The sequence below is a fragment of the Labrus mixtus genome, chromosome 15, assembly GCF_963584025.1.
Source record: "Labrus mixtus chromosome 15, fLabMix1.1, whole genome shotgun sequence".
NCBI classification, from domain to species: domain Eukaryota; kingdom Metazoa; phylum Chordata; class Actinopteri; order Labriformes; family Labridae; genus Labrus; species Labrus mixtus.
The window spans coordinates 10,596,631-10,612,224 of NC_083626.1; the positions used below are offsets into that span (position 1 = coordinate 10,596,631).

The following is a 15,594-nucleotide window of genomic DNA, read 5'->3' on the forward strand; positions in this document are numbered from 1 at the left end:
CATGAGGATCTTACCAGCTGGACACATAGGACAGCATCCACCAGGTGTCTCATACTGATATCGACCACATGACAGAGTTTGACCTGTGAAGACGTTCATCAGGAGAATCTGTGAAGAGAAAGAGAAATGTTCTCACTGAAGACAAAGTGTACATGAATACAGAGAGAAATCTAAAATCATCATCCAGTCCATGAAGAGAGAAGAGGGAAAGAGTTCAAATCTTCACATCTGAAGTTTGTCTGTTTGTGTGAAGAAGAACAGAACAAATATTTACACAGATAGAAATGTTGAAGAGGAGAAATATAAAACCTGAATCAGTGCTCAGATAATTCAATAAGATCATTTACCAGAAACACTGCAGCTGATCCAGGTCTCATTCTCTCTGTAACAGAAGACCAGCACAGATTCCTCGTCTGTTTGAACCAACGCAGATTTAAGACCAAGAGAAATGTAACTCCAAACCAGGACAGGTAACACACTCCCAGAGAAAAGTGTTTTCATCTTCCTGCAGTCAGAGAGATCATCATCATCATCATCTTCATCATCAGGACAGATGCAGATTGTTACCAGGTGTAAAATGTCTCAGACATGAACAGGTGAGGGAATGAAGCTCAGAGGGTCTAACCTGGATATGAGGAAGGACTTCAGGTCCCACCAGGGCCACACAGGACGACATGTGAGCCCACATGGAGTCCTGGGTGGTGTGGGTTTACTCTGAGCGCTTCGGTTTCCTCCCACAGAAACAAATCATTTGAAAAATAATCACAATAAAAAATTACAATACATTTGAAAAAAGAATCATCTCTGTTTTAATACATTTCTTCAGATTATTTCTAATATGTATTTGTGTCTCACATTTTATTTCTGTTCTGACTCTGTCCATGGTTCTGATGTCTGCTCTCTATCACTTGCATTGTTTCTGTTTTTTATCATCACTTTATAAAGTAAACACTGGGAAATTATATTTTATGGTCCAAACAACAAATGAATTAAAGATAATAATAAAACAGGAAGATTAATGAATATCATTGAAGGGGACAAACAAACAAAAAGGCAAACAGACATGAAGACAACACTTCACACTTTGTCCATCAGGACTTGTTGCTCAGTGTACATAAAAACAAACAATTCAGGTGGAAGCCTTTTAAAAAAGTTAGTATTGCACTATGGTAATAAGTAGCCAGAAATGTGTGATTTAATCTGAACTGAACTGTATTTTAGTCCTTTGGTGGACTTTTCTAGTCCCAGTAACCCTTTAACCTTAATCACATGCTTTTCATGAACTTTTAAATCCAAGTGTCAGATTCTTAAATGTCAGTTTTATGGCTGTGTACTGCTGCTGACCTCTAGTGGTCAAAGACAGAACTGTCTGAGAGTCTCAATTTGTTTCTTCTTGTTTCTCCGGGGTCTTCCTCAGGTGTGGGAGGATTTCGGGGAGGCTACAGAGAAGGACTTTCGGATCACCTCAGGGAAGTTCTGGCAAAGCGTTCTCCGGCTCAGGAAGGGAAAGCAGGGCTTGCCCCGGGCTGTTATCAGCAGGGATGGAGAACTGCTGACCCGGACTTGGGACATCGTGGGGTGGTGGATGGAATACTTTGAGGAACTCCTGAACCCAACCAACACATCCTCTGAAGGGGAGGCAGAGTCTGAAGATCTGGGGTGAACCTTACCACTAACCTTAGCAGAGGTCACTGAGAAAGCTCCTCAGTGGCGTCAGGTGTGGATGAGAGTCGCCCTGAGATGCTAAAGGTTCTGGACATTGTTGGGCTGTCTTGGCTGATACGTCTCTTCAATGTCACGTTGAGGTCTGGGACAATGCCTGTGGGGTGGCAGATCCCATTTATAGAAAGGGGGACCGAGGGTGTGCTCTATTTATCGGGGAATCGCACTTCTCAGCCTCCTGGGGAAAGTCTACTTGAACCGTGGATATAGGAAGCCTTGAAGAAGACTTATGACCGTGTCCCTCGGGGGGTCATGTGGGGACACTGCATGAATATGAGGTCCCGGTTTGGTATTTTTCAAACTTTGGTATGACCAAAGTGGGAGCTGTGTCTGCATCCTGGACACAAAGTCAGACATGTTGCCTGTGTGTGTTGGCCTTTACCACGGTCTCCCCTTGTCAACAATTATTTCTGTGATTTTCATGGACTGGATCACAAGGTGTAGCCGGGGGGAGGACGGTTCTCAACATATCCTCTCTCTTCTTTTTGCAGAAGATGTGGTTGTATTTGCTTTTTCATGCTGGGACCTCCAGAAGGCATTGGGACAGTTTGAAGCGGCTGGGATGAGGTTCAGCACCTCAGGGTCTAAGGATGTGGTTCTCTGTTGGAAAAAGTGGATTGCTTGCTCCAGGTGGGGAGTGATTATTTGCCCCCAAATGAAGGAGTTTAAGGGTGTCTTTGGCTCAGCGTATATGGGGGCGTTGTACCGAACTGTTGTAGTGAAGAGGGAACTGAGACTCAAGGGAGAGTTCTCGATTTACCGATCTTCATTCCAACCCTCTGTGGTCACGCCATAGACTGTAAAAAGATGCATTATGGGTAGTGACTGAAAAAGTGGCTGCTACTCCTTCACATCTAAAGGAGACAGTTGAGGTGTTTCAGGCGTCTGATTGGGTCTCCTGGACGCCTCCCTGTGGAGGTTTTTTTTCGGGCATGCCCGACCTGGAGAACCTCCTGGGGTAGACCCAGAGTTCACTGGAGGGATATCTTTCAGTCCTGGGAACGCCTCAGAATCCTCCAGAAGGAGATGGAAAATGTTGAAGGGGAGGAAGTCTGGGTAGACGTACTTCACCTGTTGCCTCAGCGACCCGACCTCGACAAGGAAGAAAATGTAGATAGATGGATGGATGGGTGATTTTTTTATATATATATGCTCTGATATAAAAACAAAACTTTTGACAAAATATTTACTGGAGAAACCACCATTAGGATCATAAATGGTGTCATCATGAAAGTTGTCCAGTAGAGGGCGCTCCTGATCCACAGTGAACAATACTCTCTACTTATCTTTTTATATTTTATCCCTCTATAACCCTTATTAATCTGTGTTGCTCAATTGAATTTAAGTCTTACTTTTTTATATATTTAATCTCTAAAGTGTTTGATGTTTTTATGTAGGACACAAAGGAGAGAAAGGTTTGAAGAAAAGATGAAAGATGAGATTGATGATGAGACAGAGTTCAGTATTCAGAGTTCTTCCTCCAGGTGATATATTCAGTATGAAACACAGAGCTTTACTTCAGAAACAGAACTGAGCCTTTGACCTTTGACCTCAGAGCTCTTACTGTCCTTTAACTTACAAATATTTGAACTGTTAGCTCAGAGTGTTGAAGTTAAAATAACAGACACTCAAACAGTTCTGTTTTTGACCACCAGAGGTCAGCAGAGCAGATATTCAATAGTTTGATGTTATTGTTCAACAATCAGACACTTTGATTTAGTCAAATCTTTTTATTCATCCATTTTTACAATAGTAACAAGAACATAAAGAGTCAACATTTAAACTCGAAGTCCCTGCAGTTATTAATTTAAATATATTTAATTCTCACTTCTTTGGTATTTCTAGCTGACCTGCAGACATTTCTATTCGCTGCTTTGAGGATTTTTCTTTTTGTCATTTTAAATCAGTATCAGGATTCAAACCTGCAACCACTTCAACAAAGACTGAAGCCTCTCTTCATGAGTATGATATATTATTTTAAAACATTAACTTGATTTATTTTCTGAAAACAGAATCAAAAAGTGCAACAAAAGCTTTTTTTACATGACTGGATGTATAAAGTGAAGAACTGTACAAGGAACAATAAAAAAATCATAAAAATCATAAAAACATCTGATCTCATCTCAGCTCACACTCATCTATACACATTCACACCCTGATGATGCAGCAGAGGGAGTTATTTGGGGTTAAATGTTTTGTCCAAAGAAACATCAACAAATTTGCTGCAGGAGCTGGGGATTGAACCCACAACCTTTCACTTGGGAGATGACCGACCACCACTGAACCACAGCTGGCCCAAGAAATTAAAGGGACAATCTTTAATTTCTAAAAGATTTAAACTTGATGGTGAGAGAGCCGATGGAGCGCTGATGAAAGTGTTTGTGTTCAATCATCGTCTCAGAAAAACAAAACTGGAACAGATATAAAAACACAGATATAAATATAAACAGATATCAACAGTGTGTCAGGATCCAGCAGCTGGACCAGAACAGGATCCTGGAGATGATTCACTCTGCACCGTCTGAGGAGAAAAGAGATTTAGTTTAAATCAAACATTTAGTAAATCTGTAAAAACAGGACAGAGTTGATCTCAGTCAGTCAGAGAACATTTGATCAAAGCTCTGCTGGCTCACCTTCGACTCTTTGGATCCATCTGACTTCAGACTCTCCAGGGTTAACTTCTCACCTTCCTGTACGGGAAACATTAATAAGAGAGACTTTATTAAATCATTGAACATAAAACAGATTGACAGTAAAGAGAGTTTAAAACATACCTGGTGAGAGAGTCCTGCTTGTTTTATGTTTCCTGGAATAAAACATTAGAAATAAAAATCAAATAAATGATGAGACAGACCATAATATCTATAAAATAAACATGATCATGTTTCATTGTCACAGTGGAAACCTTACCTGAGATTAGAGAGCAAATCTTCCTCTGTTGACATCTGACATAAAACACTCCGAGTACAGAGACTAAAAACATCCCAACAACACAGATAATCAGTGCAGTCCAGTGTGACACTTTTCCTCCACACTGAGCGTCCTCTGTCTTAGTTCCTGCTCTCAGCAGCAGCAGACCCTCTGATTCACATCTGTAATGATAGAGGGACAGTTATTACAGGAACATCTGGAGAGTCCATGTGTGATGTGAAGCTTCACTCACTGTTTGTGATTCTGACAAGATGTAAACATCCCGTCTGAAAATGTTCCATCAGAGCAGGTCGAGCACACGGTGTCTGTGGAGGAAGTTCCTGCAGGAAATACAGAAGACATGAGACTATTTCACAGAGGTTGTTTTAGACATGAACACAGTCCCTCTATCACCGTCCACCATACGTGTTAATGAAGAGTTCTTCAGATGTCAGCTAACAGGAGGAGGTTGTGTTTATCAGCTGTTTTCCAGAGAACAGAGCTGCAGTAAGAACCAGGTTAGCATATCTAAACATAAAGACTGGAGTCAAGAAGTTCTCTAACTAAGCTCCGCCTTCATCACGTCTTTGTACGTTCTTATTGATTCCATGACGGGGTAAGAATGGCGTCCCAGTCTGTGAGTTCACATTGAACTCAAACTGTCTGTGTGTGATGAAGTGAAATGTGTTTAACTAACCGTGTTCTCTGATGTATTCTCCTGGTTTACAGCGTCTGTGTTTCCTTGCTTCCTCACAGTCGTCCTTTCTAGAGTCTGAGCAGTAAAATCCTTCCAGAGGTTCACAAACTGTGTCTGATACTATCGTACACGACGTCTTCATCTTCAGAGCAGAACCTGTCGACACAAACACAGAGGTTATTTATGAACTACTGTACTTCTGCTCTACTAAAGAACAGTTTGGTGTAAGGAAATAACAAGTACTCAGATGATCATCTCTGTGTTTGAGGCTCAAACTCAAACTAACTGAAGGTTAGAAAGCTGGTTTTACAGTGATGACTGTTTAGTAACATGTTCTGATCTTTATTTAGTTTGATAATAATGTCAGAGATCTACCTTCATCACATCTTTTACAGTCGTAGCACCGTGTACGGGAAGTCGGATGGTTCATAAAGGTTCCTTCAGGGCAGCGCTCACAGAGAGTACTCCTGGAGTCTGTGCAGTCTTCATAAACACAATCTCCTGTTTGAAACAACAAGAAGACTTTTTTTATTCTTGAACAATCAGAAGAGACTGAGTTGTCTTCTTTTCTGAAGGAACAAAGAACATGAATGCCTCAACACTTCTCTGTAATAACTTATGTCATTGTGGGGAGAGAGAGAGAGAGAATATTTGAGTGTTAAATTTCATTTATTCAGATAAACATTATTCACATATCAAGATGAAGTAACAGACTAAAATGTCACAAAAAAGGAAATGATGGATTTATATGAAAACATCTGTAGATGTGATGTCAGAGTCTTTGGAGGAGAAAACACCTTCATGATCTCATTTGTTTGTAAAAGCATCCAAACCTTCATTTTATGATCAAACTTGTTTTCGAAGATTATTTGAGCTTTAATCAGGTTTAGAAACACCACAATCACATCTCTGTCCTCTTTCCATTTTTTTTCTTTTCTGCTCAGATAAACTGACAGCTTTGCTTAAAGGAGGGACAATCAGCAGCCGACCCGTTCAGAGAAACGGTGGTTAACGGTGGTTTGTAAAGCATGCTCTGTTCAGGTTGTTTGACCTCAGGTTGTACTTTAAAATACTCTCTCCATGGGTTAGGGTTAGTGTATGTCTGCTCTGTCTTTAAGTTTCTCTTTTTTTAACACCTCGACACGTCCCTGATAAAGCGTTTCCCCATTCACAGAGTCCAACGGCATCCAAACCGTGCTGCTCTCTCCCAGAGGGCCCAGTCCTTCACAGTCTGGAAGCTTTGGCCTGATACACATCCCCTTTCAGTTGTCCATTAAAACATTTTTTCAAGGTGAGCTCTGTCCTCATCTGACAACGCCTTTCTGAATTTCTAGCATAAACCCAATCCCCAGCAGAATATTGGACTGTATTTATTCCCTTATTGGTCAGAGAACCAGACATAATCAGCACCTCTTCCAAGGAAGTGCCCTCAAGTATAGAGAGCCATTCAGTATAAGTTCCTTCAGCAGCCAGTACAAGGATGTGTTAAAGCCCAGCCCCACATTTAAACAACACTCACATAAAATGATGGCAAACAACTCAGTCTGAAAAACATTTTAGACCGAAAATAAACTCAGCCATGTGTCTCCAGGGTAAGTTCAGAGGTCCTTAAAGAAAGCTTTGTAGCCTAAAAGCTGCCTTCCTTCCCTGATGTCATTCCTCTTTAGGCAAAAATAAAACACTCTGTGGTACCCAGTGTAATCTATCCCAACAGAAGTTTACAATGATACTCTGGAGTTTAACAGGTTTGCTGGCGGTGCCACAGGGTGGAGGCCACCAGCTTGTTAATAATAACTGTGCACCCCCTGTAGGACATTCACTGCCATTTCTTTAGCTTGCCCTCTATTTTCTCCACTACCCCCTCACAGTTTTTCTGGATCTCAGACTGACCTAAATGAACACTTATTACTAGCTACTTGATACTTAAACCCATCAGGTAACCTTGGGTCATTCCCTCGCCATTTACCTACCTATACTTTTACCCCAGTTTACCTCAAGGGAGGACATTTCCCCCAAAACACACTGTGATATGAATAAGCTTTTTGACATCACTATTATCTGTTACAGCCACCATGATGACATGTGCATATGCTGACAGACACACGTTAACTCCATTTATCAAAACATTTCCTGTTAACAGCCTGGGCACAAGAAAAAGATCTAAATATTAGTAAGTGACGTTCAAAGCAATCAAGTCTGTCTGACTTAGCTAAAGAGATGTAGTCATCGCTAACATGTGCCCATGAATACTGTCTAGTGTTTCCATGTTTGGAGAGCCTACTCATTCAGCGCAATTCCAATAATGCATTTAAACATTTCCTTGACTGAGCATTAGCTTTCATGATTCCTGTCCAAATCATCAACAGTACAATTAAAGTCTCCTCCTAGAATCCTACAAGATCAGCTGAGCCAGCGGGGGAGAACAGCGCTGTGTGTGTGCATGTCTGACTGTGTGTGTATGTGGAGCTCCCGCTGTGCCGTGCCTCTGCAATGCTGAAATGCAATGTGACATCACAGACTGGCACCAATATAAGGCTGTTGTGGAATCAATATGAATGTACAATGATGAAAAAAAGCTGTCTGAAAAGGGCTTCAGACACACTCTGCACCCGCTGAGGAAACACTCACACATGGGTAAGAGAGAGAGACTGATCGGGTCCAGAGTTATTTATATAAAAACAATCTTCTCAGAAACAGTGACAGAAGATTAGGATGTTAATCCAACCTTATAAACTTAAATTAAATATATTAAACATTCATGTGGATCTTACCAGCTGAACACATAGGACAGCATCTATCATGTATCTCATACTCATTTCTACGACATGAGGGAGTTTGACCTGTGGAGACGTTCATCAGGAGAATCTGTGAAGAGAAAGAGAAATGTTTGCTTGTGTGTTCAAGTATTTTTGACAGAAAGGGCAGAAGAGAAACCGGTCTGTAGTTTTCAACCTGGGCTGGGTTTAGTGTGGGTGACCCGAGCTTGCTTGAATGCGGTGGGGAACACACCCGTTGACAGAAAGGAGTTGATGATATGCAGCATTGCGGAGAGGAAATGGTCTGCAGGAGGCTTGATGGTATTGGGTCCAGAGGACAGGTGGTGGGCCGAGAGTCTAGCACAAGCTTAGAGACTTCATCCTCAGTCAGAGAGGAGAATGAGTCGAGTGAGGCACTTTTGGTTTGTGCCTTTGGGCTGAGTTGGTCAGGCTCAGAAAACTGGTTACTGATGGTTGCAACCTTTTCAGTAAAATACGAGGCAAACATGTCTGGTGTGAACAGATTGGAGGGTTGTTTTCAGGCTGGAGGAAAATGAGACAAGTCTTTCCTTATAGTTATAGCACATGTTGCATTTGGCAGGTGACCAGAGGAAATATAGGCAAAAGCAGTAGTCATGGATGCCCTGGCTCTGTGGCCTTGCTGAAGCGTCATAAACGTGTCAACTGTTGATGCTCAGAGAATGAAACTGAAGAGCGACCCATTATCAATCTCTACTCAAAGCAAGTTTCGCTTCACCCACCTAAGCTGACAAGACCTTCCTAGTTTTCAGATCAGAGCATGTTCTAATATAAGAGAGAAGAGGGAAAGAGTTTCAAATCAAGTTTGTCTGTTTGTGTGAAGAAGAATCATTCAGAACAAATATTTACACAGATAGAAATGTTGAAGAGGAGAAATATAAAACCTGAATCAGTGCTCAGATAATTCAATACAATCATTTACCAGAAACACTGCAGCTGATCCAGGTCTCATTCTCTCTGTAACAGAAGACCAGCACAGATTCCTCGTCTGTTTGAACCAACGCAGATTTAGGACCAAGAGAAATGTAACTCCAAACCAGGACAGGTAACACACTCCCAGAGAAAAGTGTTTTCAGCTTCCTGCAGTCAGAGAGATCATCTTCATCATCATCATCTTCATCATCATCACCATCTTCATCATCATCATCATCATCATCATCATCATCAGGACAGATGCAGATTGTTCACCAGGTGTAAAAGGTCTCAGACATAAATGTAAATTAAATAAAGTTAATTATGAACTGGATCTTACCAGGTGGACACATAGGACAGCATCCACCAGGTGTCTCATACTCGTATGGACCACATGTCAGAGTTTGACCTGTGGAGACGTTCAGCAGGAGAATCTGTGAAGAGAAAGAGAAATGTTCTCACTGAAGACAAAGTGTACATGAATACTACCTGATGATGATAAATCTGTTTAATATTAAACAGTAACAGAGTAAAAACAGTGTGAAGTCCAAACCATGAATATGTTTTGATCAGGATACTAAAGTCAAGATACGATATAATAGAATTATAATAACCCAGATAGAGACAATACACTTGGAGTAATAATAGCAGATAGACTTTTGGCTAATAACGAGCAATCTAGTCGATATGTCCTCAGACTGTGATATCTGTCCTTCTCTTACTGATCACTGTGTAATGACTCTATGTAGTTAATACAATAACAACATACTAAAATCAGGGCCTTTAATCTGGAAGTGTAACAATAGTGTATTAAAAAGCAACTGATTTTGCAAAAGGACCCTCTACTTAATCAAAAAGGTCGAACTACAAAGTTATTTATCCCCATTGAATAAATGGGAATGGTTTAAATATGATGTTAGAAAAATTGGCATTCGCTGAATACAGAGGGATACCTATTTACCTTTGAAGAATTTACAACAAATGATCTAAAGTAACATGTCATATTCTCTGTGTGTACCTTTCTTGTTTAAAAGTTGGTGAAGTTGATCTGCTTGATAGACGGTGAAACAGTCTTTAAACAGAAAAGAAGAGACTTCAATTCTAGCTCTGGTAACTTCGACAACACCTTGAGAAAATTGTGTTTTTCTTTTTATCTGTCATGTCCAGTTACTCCTACGCTCAAAGAAACACATTTTAAAGTTGCATGTGCAATCCACTCAGTTTGTGATTTTTTACACAAAAGGCTCCATTTGAAGTAGATCCCTGTGCTTTTTGCTCCTCAGTAGGAACCTTGGAACATTTATTTGTTGACTGCTCATACAGTAAAACATGTTGGGCTGATATCCACAGCTGGTTGTCTTTAAAGATTGATAACATTCCTACATTTTCTGATAAAGATATCCTCTATTATATTCAGACATTGTTAACCTTGTTATAATTTTGGGTAAATTTATACTTGTAAATGAAAAAACATCAACCCCTCTTTTTATGTCTTTGTGTTATTTAGTCAATTCCTTTAAATCATTCAAATATATGGAAAATAGAATAGAAAGGCCAAAAAACTTGATTTGGATATATCTAAAGTCTTGCTCTTTTAATATCTCTTGTCTTGCCTGAGCTATTTCTATGTTCACCTGATTTTTGTTTTCTTTATTTGATGTATGGAATTTATTTTCAGTTAATTAGTTAATGTAGATTTGGTAGTGAAATTTCAAAGTTGGAGTGGTGAAACAATTCTTTGTAATATTTTCTGAACTAAATACACAAACTTTATTCAAATGAAAAAATGGGTCCCTGGAAGACTGTTGGAGCTAAAAAGCTACCAGAGAGTGTTTCACTGTTGCGGGCCCTCCACCACAACTTCTCTCATAGCATTTTATCTTCCAACACTTTTACAGGGACCAAATTTCCTCTGAGGACAGTTTGTTATGTATAGAGTTATGAACATATACCACTGAATGTGTACATTTCTCCAACTTTCACATTTCTCTATCAAAAATCCACAGTGCATTTTGAAACATTCCAGCACTGAAAGTTTCAATCAACATTGTTCAAACTTTATATTTGAATGTGTCATTTACCAATCTATCATCAAACTAGAATGAAGTGCACAGAGAGCAGAGAAATGTTTGTTGAGGAGCCATTTCCTGGAAGATTACAAGACTCGTCAACAACAGTCAGCAAGTCACGAAGACTTCATGTTTAGAAATAACTTTAACATTTTCTCCCTATGAGTCTTCTTGTTGTAGTCCTTATGTCTGCCCTGAAGTTTGAGCTTATTTTCATGTATTTCCATAAAGTCTAAAGTGTCAGACAGTCTGAGTGTCTCAGGATCCTCTGTGTTCATTTAGTGATCATTAGAGGATTTATAACATTTCACACCAGAAGAGTTTTAACTTTAAAACAACAAAGATTCACTTTTACACTGTTCTCCAATATTGTTTAGTCTTTAACTTAATAAAACATGGTAAGAAAAACACGGACATACCTTAATGCTCCAAATGGCGTCACTGAAAATTTAACTTTCGTTTTTCAGCCCTTCAAAATAAAAGCATTAAAACTGGAACCATCCAATAGTATCTGTCTGCAGTCTGAGAAGTCATGGAGAAAACATGCTCAACTCCTTTTCAACGTCAAACTACATTTTTATTTTAATTGCCACAAGGACGTTTCGAGCAGATGCTCTTCAGCTTGTAACAGGCAATGTTCTCAAATATACACAGGTGGGACTAATTTATACTTGTCTACATTAGAATATATTTATTTATGAAACACATGACTCAGAAAGTTCCTCCAGCCACATCAAAGCTGTCGTATCCTCCAAAGTGTAAAGAAAGAGTCCTGCAGTCAGTCTCTGCAGACAGTTGGATGGAGCTGAGAGTAAATTTTAAAAAAAGATATTTATTTTGATACACAAAATTTCATTTTTAATTTAAAAATACAAAAACTACTAAATCTTAGAGTGTAATAAACCCAAATAACTTCAGTAAGATGACATAATTCTCTATAAAGCGTCTGCTAAGTGAATTGTAGTTAGTGGTGGTAGTAACCAATAATGTAAGTTAAGAACTAACACCACCTGGGGGCAGTGTTGCCAGATCTCACAAGAGAAACAAGCAACCAGCTCTATGGAAACAAGCCCAAAACAAGCGACCTGGCTCCTCAAATAAATAAAATGAAGCACAACAGGTTACCTAACCTACCACATAGTGTAAAAGATAGGTCACTTGACAGCAGTATATATATACATATATATTTATTTGTTTGTCTTGTCTCATTTTGATTTGAAACGGTGAAATCGATGTCCGTAAGCCTCATGGATTTTGGTGAAATTCTTTTTGCTTTTCGGTGCCAGCATCATCAGCATGCTGTATTATGGTCGGATCCAGTCTCTTTCTCTCTCTTTAATATATTTTTTTCCATTTAGTCAAAACTTTTAAGCTAATGACTTAAGTTGGATTTGTTGGTGTAGCCGGTCTGGCTTGACACTGTGTGAAAGGTTCTCTGTTGTGCTGTGTGGATGAGATGAAGACCAAGGACTCAGCTGGAGCAGGTTTATTTTCACACCTGTGTAAAATAAAATACATTCAGTACACACCTGTGTAAAATAAAATAAATTCAGTACACACCTGTATAAAATAAAATAAATTCAGTACACACCTGTGTAAAATAAAATACATTCAGTACACACCTGTATAAAATAAAATACATTCAGTACACACCTGTGTAAAATAAAATACATTCAGTACACACCTGTGTGAAATAAAATACATTCAGTACACACCTCTCCTCAGCGGGGTCTCAGACCGTCTGACACAATGCATGGGTGTGCTGTGGCATCCATTTTTAAATAAGAACAAAAACAAAATAAAAAACAATGAATTGTATTTCATTTTAATTCTGATTGTATAATTAAACTCAATATTAATACAATCTAGCCTAAAGTTTTTAAAAAAGGTTTATTTCTTACTCAACAGGGGAAATTTTGTGTTTTATCAAGACCAAAAAATGTATTTAAACAGCTAAGCAAATATACACTTCATGTTATCTTAAAATAATAATATATATATTAACAACAAGAACAAAGAGAGGGCTACCTGTGTAAAATAAAATACACTCAGTACAGAAACTTCACATGGGCCTACCCTTCCTGAAAGGTTGCTGCCTGCTCTCTCTAATGTTCAACCCTTCACACACAAGGAGAGGGAGAAAGGCTTAATGGACACACAATGGTTTAACAGAAGACACGGGGCAAAGGATCTTACAAAACCATCATCTGGAGATCAGGTTTAGATCACTGATGTAAAAGCACAAGGAACAGTGACGCCCGCCCACCACATCAACTCTGCATGTGATCCTCGTGCTCATTCAGGGACTCTGAACACTTAGTGAGGAATAAAAACAAGTTTTAAACCATCAATGAATAAGATTATAAAGTTCAGATTGATGCACCTCATCAGCTGTTTGTCATGTTGAATAAAGTCTAAAAACTCCTCCTGACATCACTTTACTTTACAGACTAACATGATGATCATCTCTGATGACTCCTTTAATCATAGTTCATCAAATCTGAAACAATGAAGGGATAAAAGATTCAAATCTAACCTGAGGTGTCTGACATCTTTCAGAGAGTCACTGGCTGTGTTTGAGTCAGAGAAGATGAACATTTATCTGATTTGATTGATTTTTATAAACACATCAGTTTCAGTTTGTTATCCTGTTTTAGTAAAGCTTCACTTTTATTTCACTTTAAGAAAAATGTTTTTTGTGTCATTATGGTTATAATTATATATCAGGTTAAATGTAATTAGATAGTTTACATCTTTTAGTTTTATTCTGTCTTTTTCTTACAAACCAAACTCGACACTTTCAGGATTTCTCCATCAGTAAAGAAAATATCAATAATTCATAAATTAGAGATCAAGGCTCCTCAAACAGAAACAGACTTTCTTTTTATTCTCACAGTCACCTCGTCATCTTTCTGAAGCTGCACCATGAAGACACACGACGAGAACAGAACAGTTTATAGACTACATGTTTGAACCTCATGCTGGTCTTCTTTCTGGTCCTGATGTCTCGTTTAGGAGATGATCATGAAACCTGCTCAAATGTTTTAAATGATATTCACAGAGCTTCAGAAGCAGACAGAAGAATAAAGAGAGAACAGATAAAGAGCAACATCAGAATAATAAGATTCAAAGTGAACCCAACATGACAGAATCAAATATAAAGCTGAAGAGAAACACACGAGCTGCATGTCATGAGACAATAAAGCAAAGTGAAGAATAATAAAGAGAAACTTCTGCAGACATGTTTCTGTCTCGATGAGGAGACTCTGTGTGCTGGAGGAACATCTTACAGTCTCTGGTAGAGAGACATGAACATCTTACAGTCTCTGGTAGAGAGACATGAACATCTTACAGTCTCTGGTAGAGAGACAGTCAGTTTACCAATTTATAGCCTCACGCTGCAGTACCCATGACGTCACATCTCTCCGCCTCATATTTACAGTCTCTGGTCTCTCCATTTAACGAGGTAAGCAGCAGTTTTTCCTCTTCACATTTCTTTAAAATGAGTCACACAGAGCAGGTTAAAACTCTGTTACAGTCTGTTGTTAGTATGTTAAAGTGCGACATGTTTCATGTATGTTCCGGTGTTTTACCGAGAAAAAGTTTGTCTGCTGAAACAGTGTGAACTTTGAGACCAGTGAACGGGATGGCCTCTCTCCGTTCTTCCTGCTCTGTTTCTGACTCGTCAGCGGTCAGGAATCTGTCGACGTTAAATGGAAAGACTCGACGCTAGTGACAAAGACTGAACTGAATCAGCTGCAGGGGTTCAAATTATTTCAGAGGATTGAGAAACGCAAGGTTTATCCTATTTTAGTGTTTGTCTTGAAACCACAGAGTCATGCTCACTGACAGAACAGTTAGTCTTATGATCATTGTGAGAGAGAGAGAGAGAGAGAGAGAGAGAGAGACCTGAAGCTCCCCAAGGCTTCCTACAGACCTTGATATATTTAATGAACATGTCAGTGCCATCAGAATGACAAGTCCTTGTGTACAGATAAGACAGTCAAATTGCTTAGTCATGTTGTCAATGTAACAGTGTACTCTGGAGGGGTGTTCTGATATAAACTATGGCTAAAGTTCTGGTGACAATTATTGTAAATTGTAAGTTACGCCTTAGTGTATGTGGGAGATTGATTGCAAGAGACTGGACAAGATTCACATTTATGTTTTTACTGTACTTGTTGACAGACCATGTCATTGCGATACAGAAAGGAAAAGACAGCACAAAGAAGAAAACAAAAGTAGAAATGTGAACATAGGACAATCTCCTTAGAGGAAACTGTATGTTGGAGCCATGGATTGATATAATTGTCTTTGTGGTATTTATTTAAGGTTAAGGTAGTCTGTTATATATTGGTGTTTTGGGTTATTGATTATTATATCATTTATTAGGATTGTGTTGAGTGAGGGGATGTTGGGTCACATGGTTATGGGCGGAGATGTATTGATTTAACTCACCTGTTCACCTTTTGTTCTCAGTGGAAGAGAG

The 15,594-nt window shown here is 39.1% G+C and overlaps 1 protein-coding gene across 1 annotated transcript in view; it reads right to left on the reverse strand.

Moving 5' to 3' along the window:
• LOC132990397 (tumor necrosis factor receptor superfamily member 5-like) overlaps positions 1–15,594 on the reverse strand; it is a 71,989-nt gene that overhangs the window by 39,901 nt on the left and 16,494 nt on the right. The window contains exons 2-6 of the mRNA XM_061058662.1: positions 9,377–9,470; positions 9,182–9,204; positions 9,047–9,081; positions 8,101–8,194; positions 5,705–5,830 (exon numbers count right to left, since the gene is read on the reverse strand). Coding sequence (XP_060914645.1) covers positions 5,705–5,830; positions 8,101–8,194; positions 9,047–9,081; positions 9,182–9,204; positions 9,377–9,399 — 301 coding nt within the window. The 5' untranslated portion in view covers positions 9,400–9,470. The remainder of the gene's footprint in view (positions 1–5,704; positions 5,831–8,100; positions 8,195–9,046; positions 9,082–9,181; positions 9,205–9,376; positions 9,471–15,594) is intronic.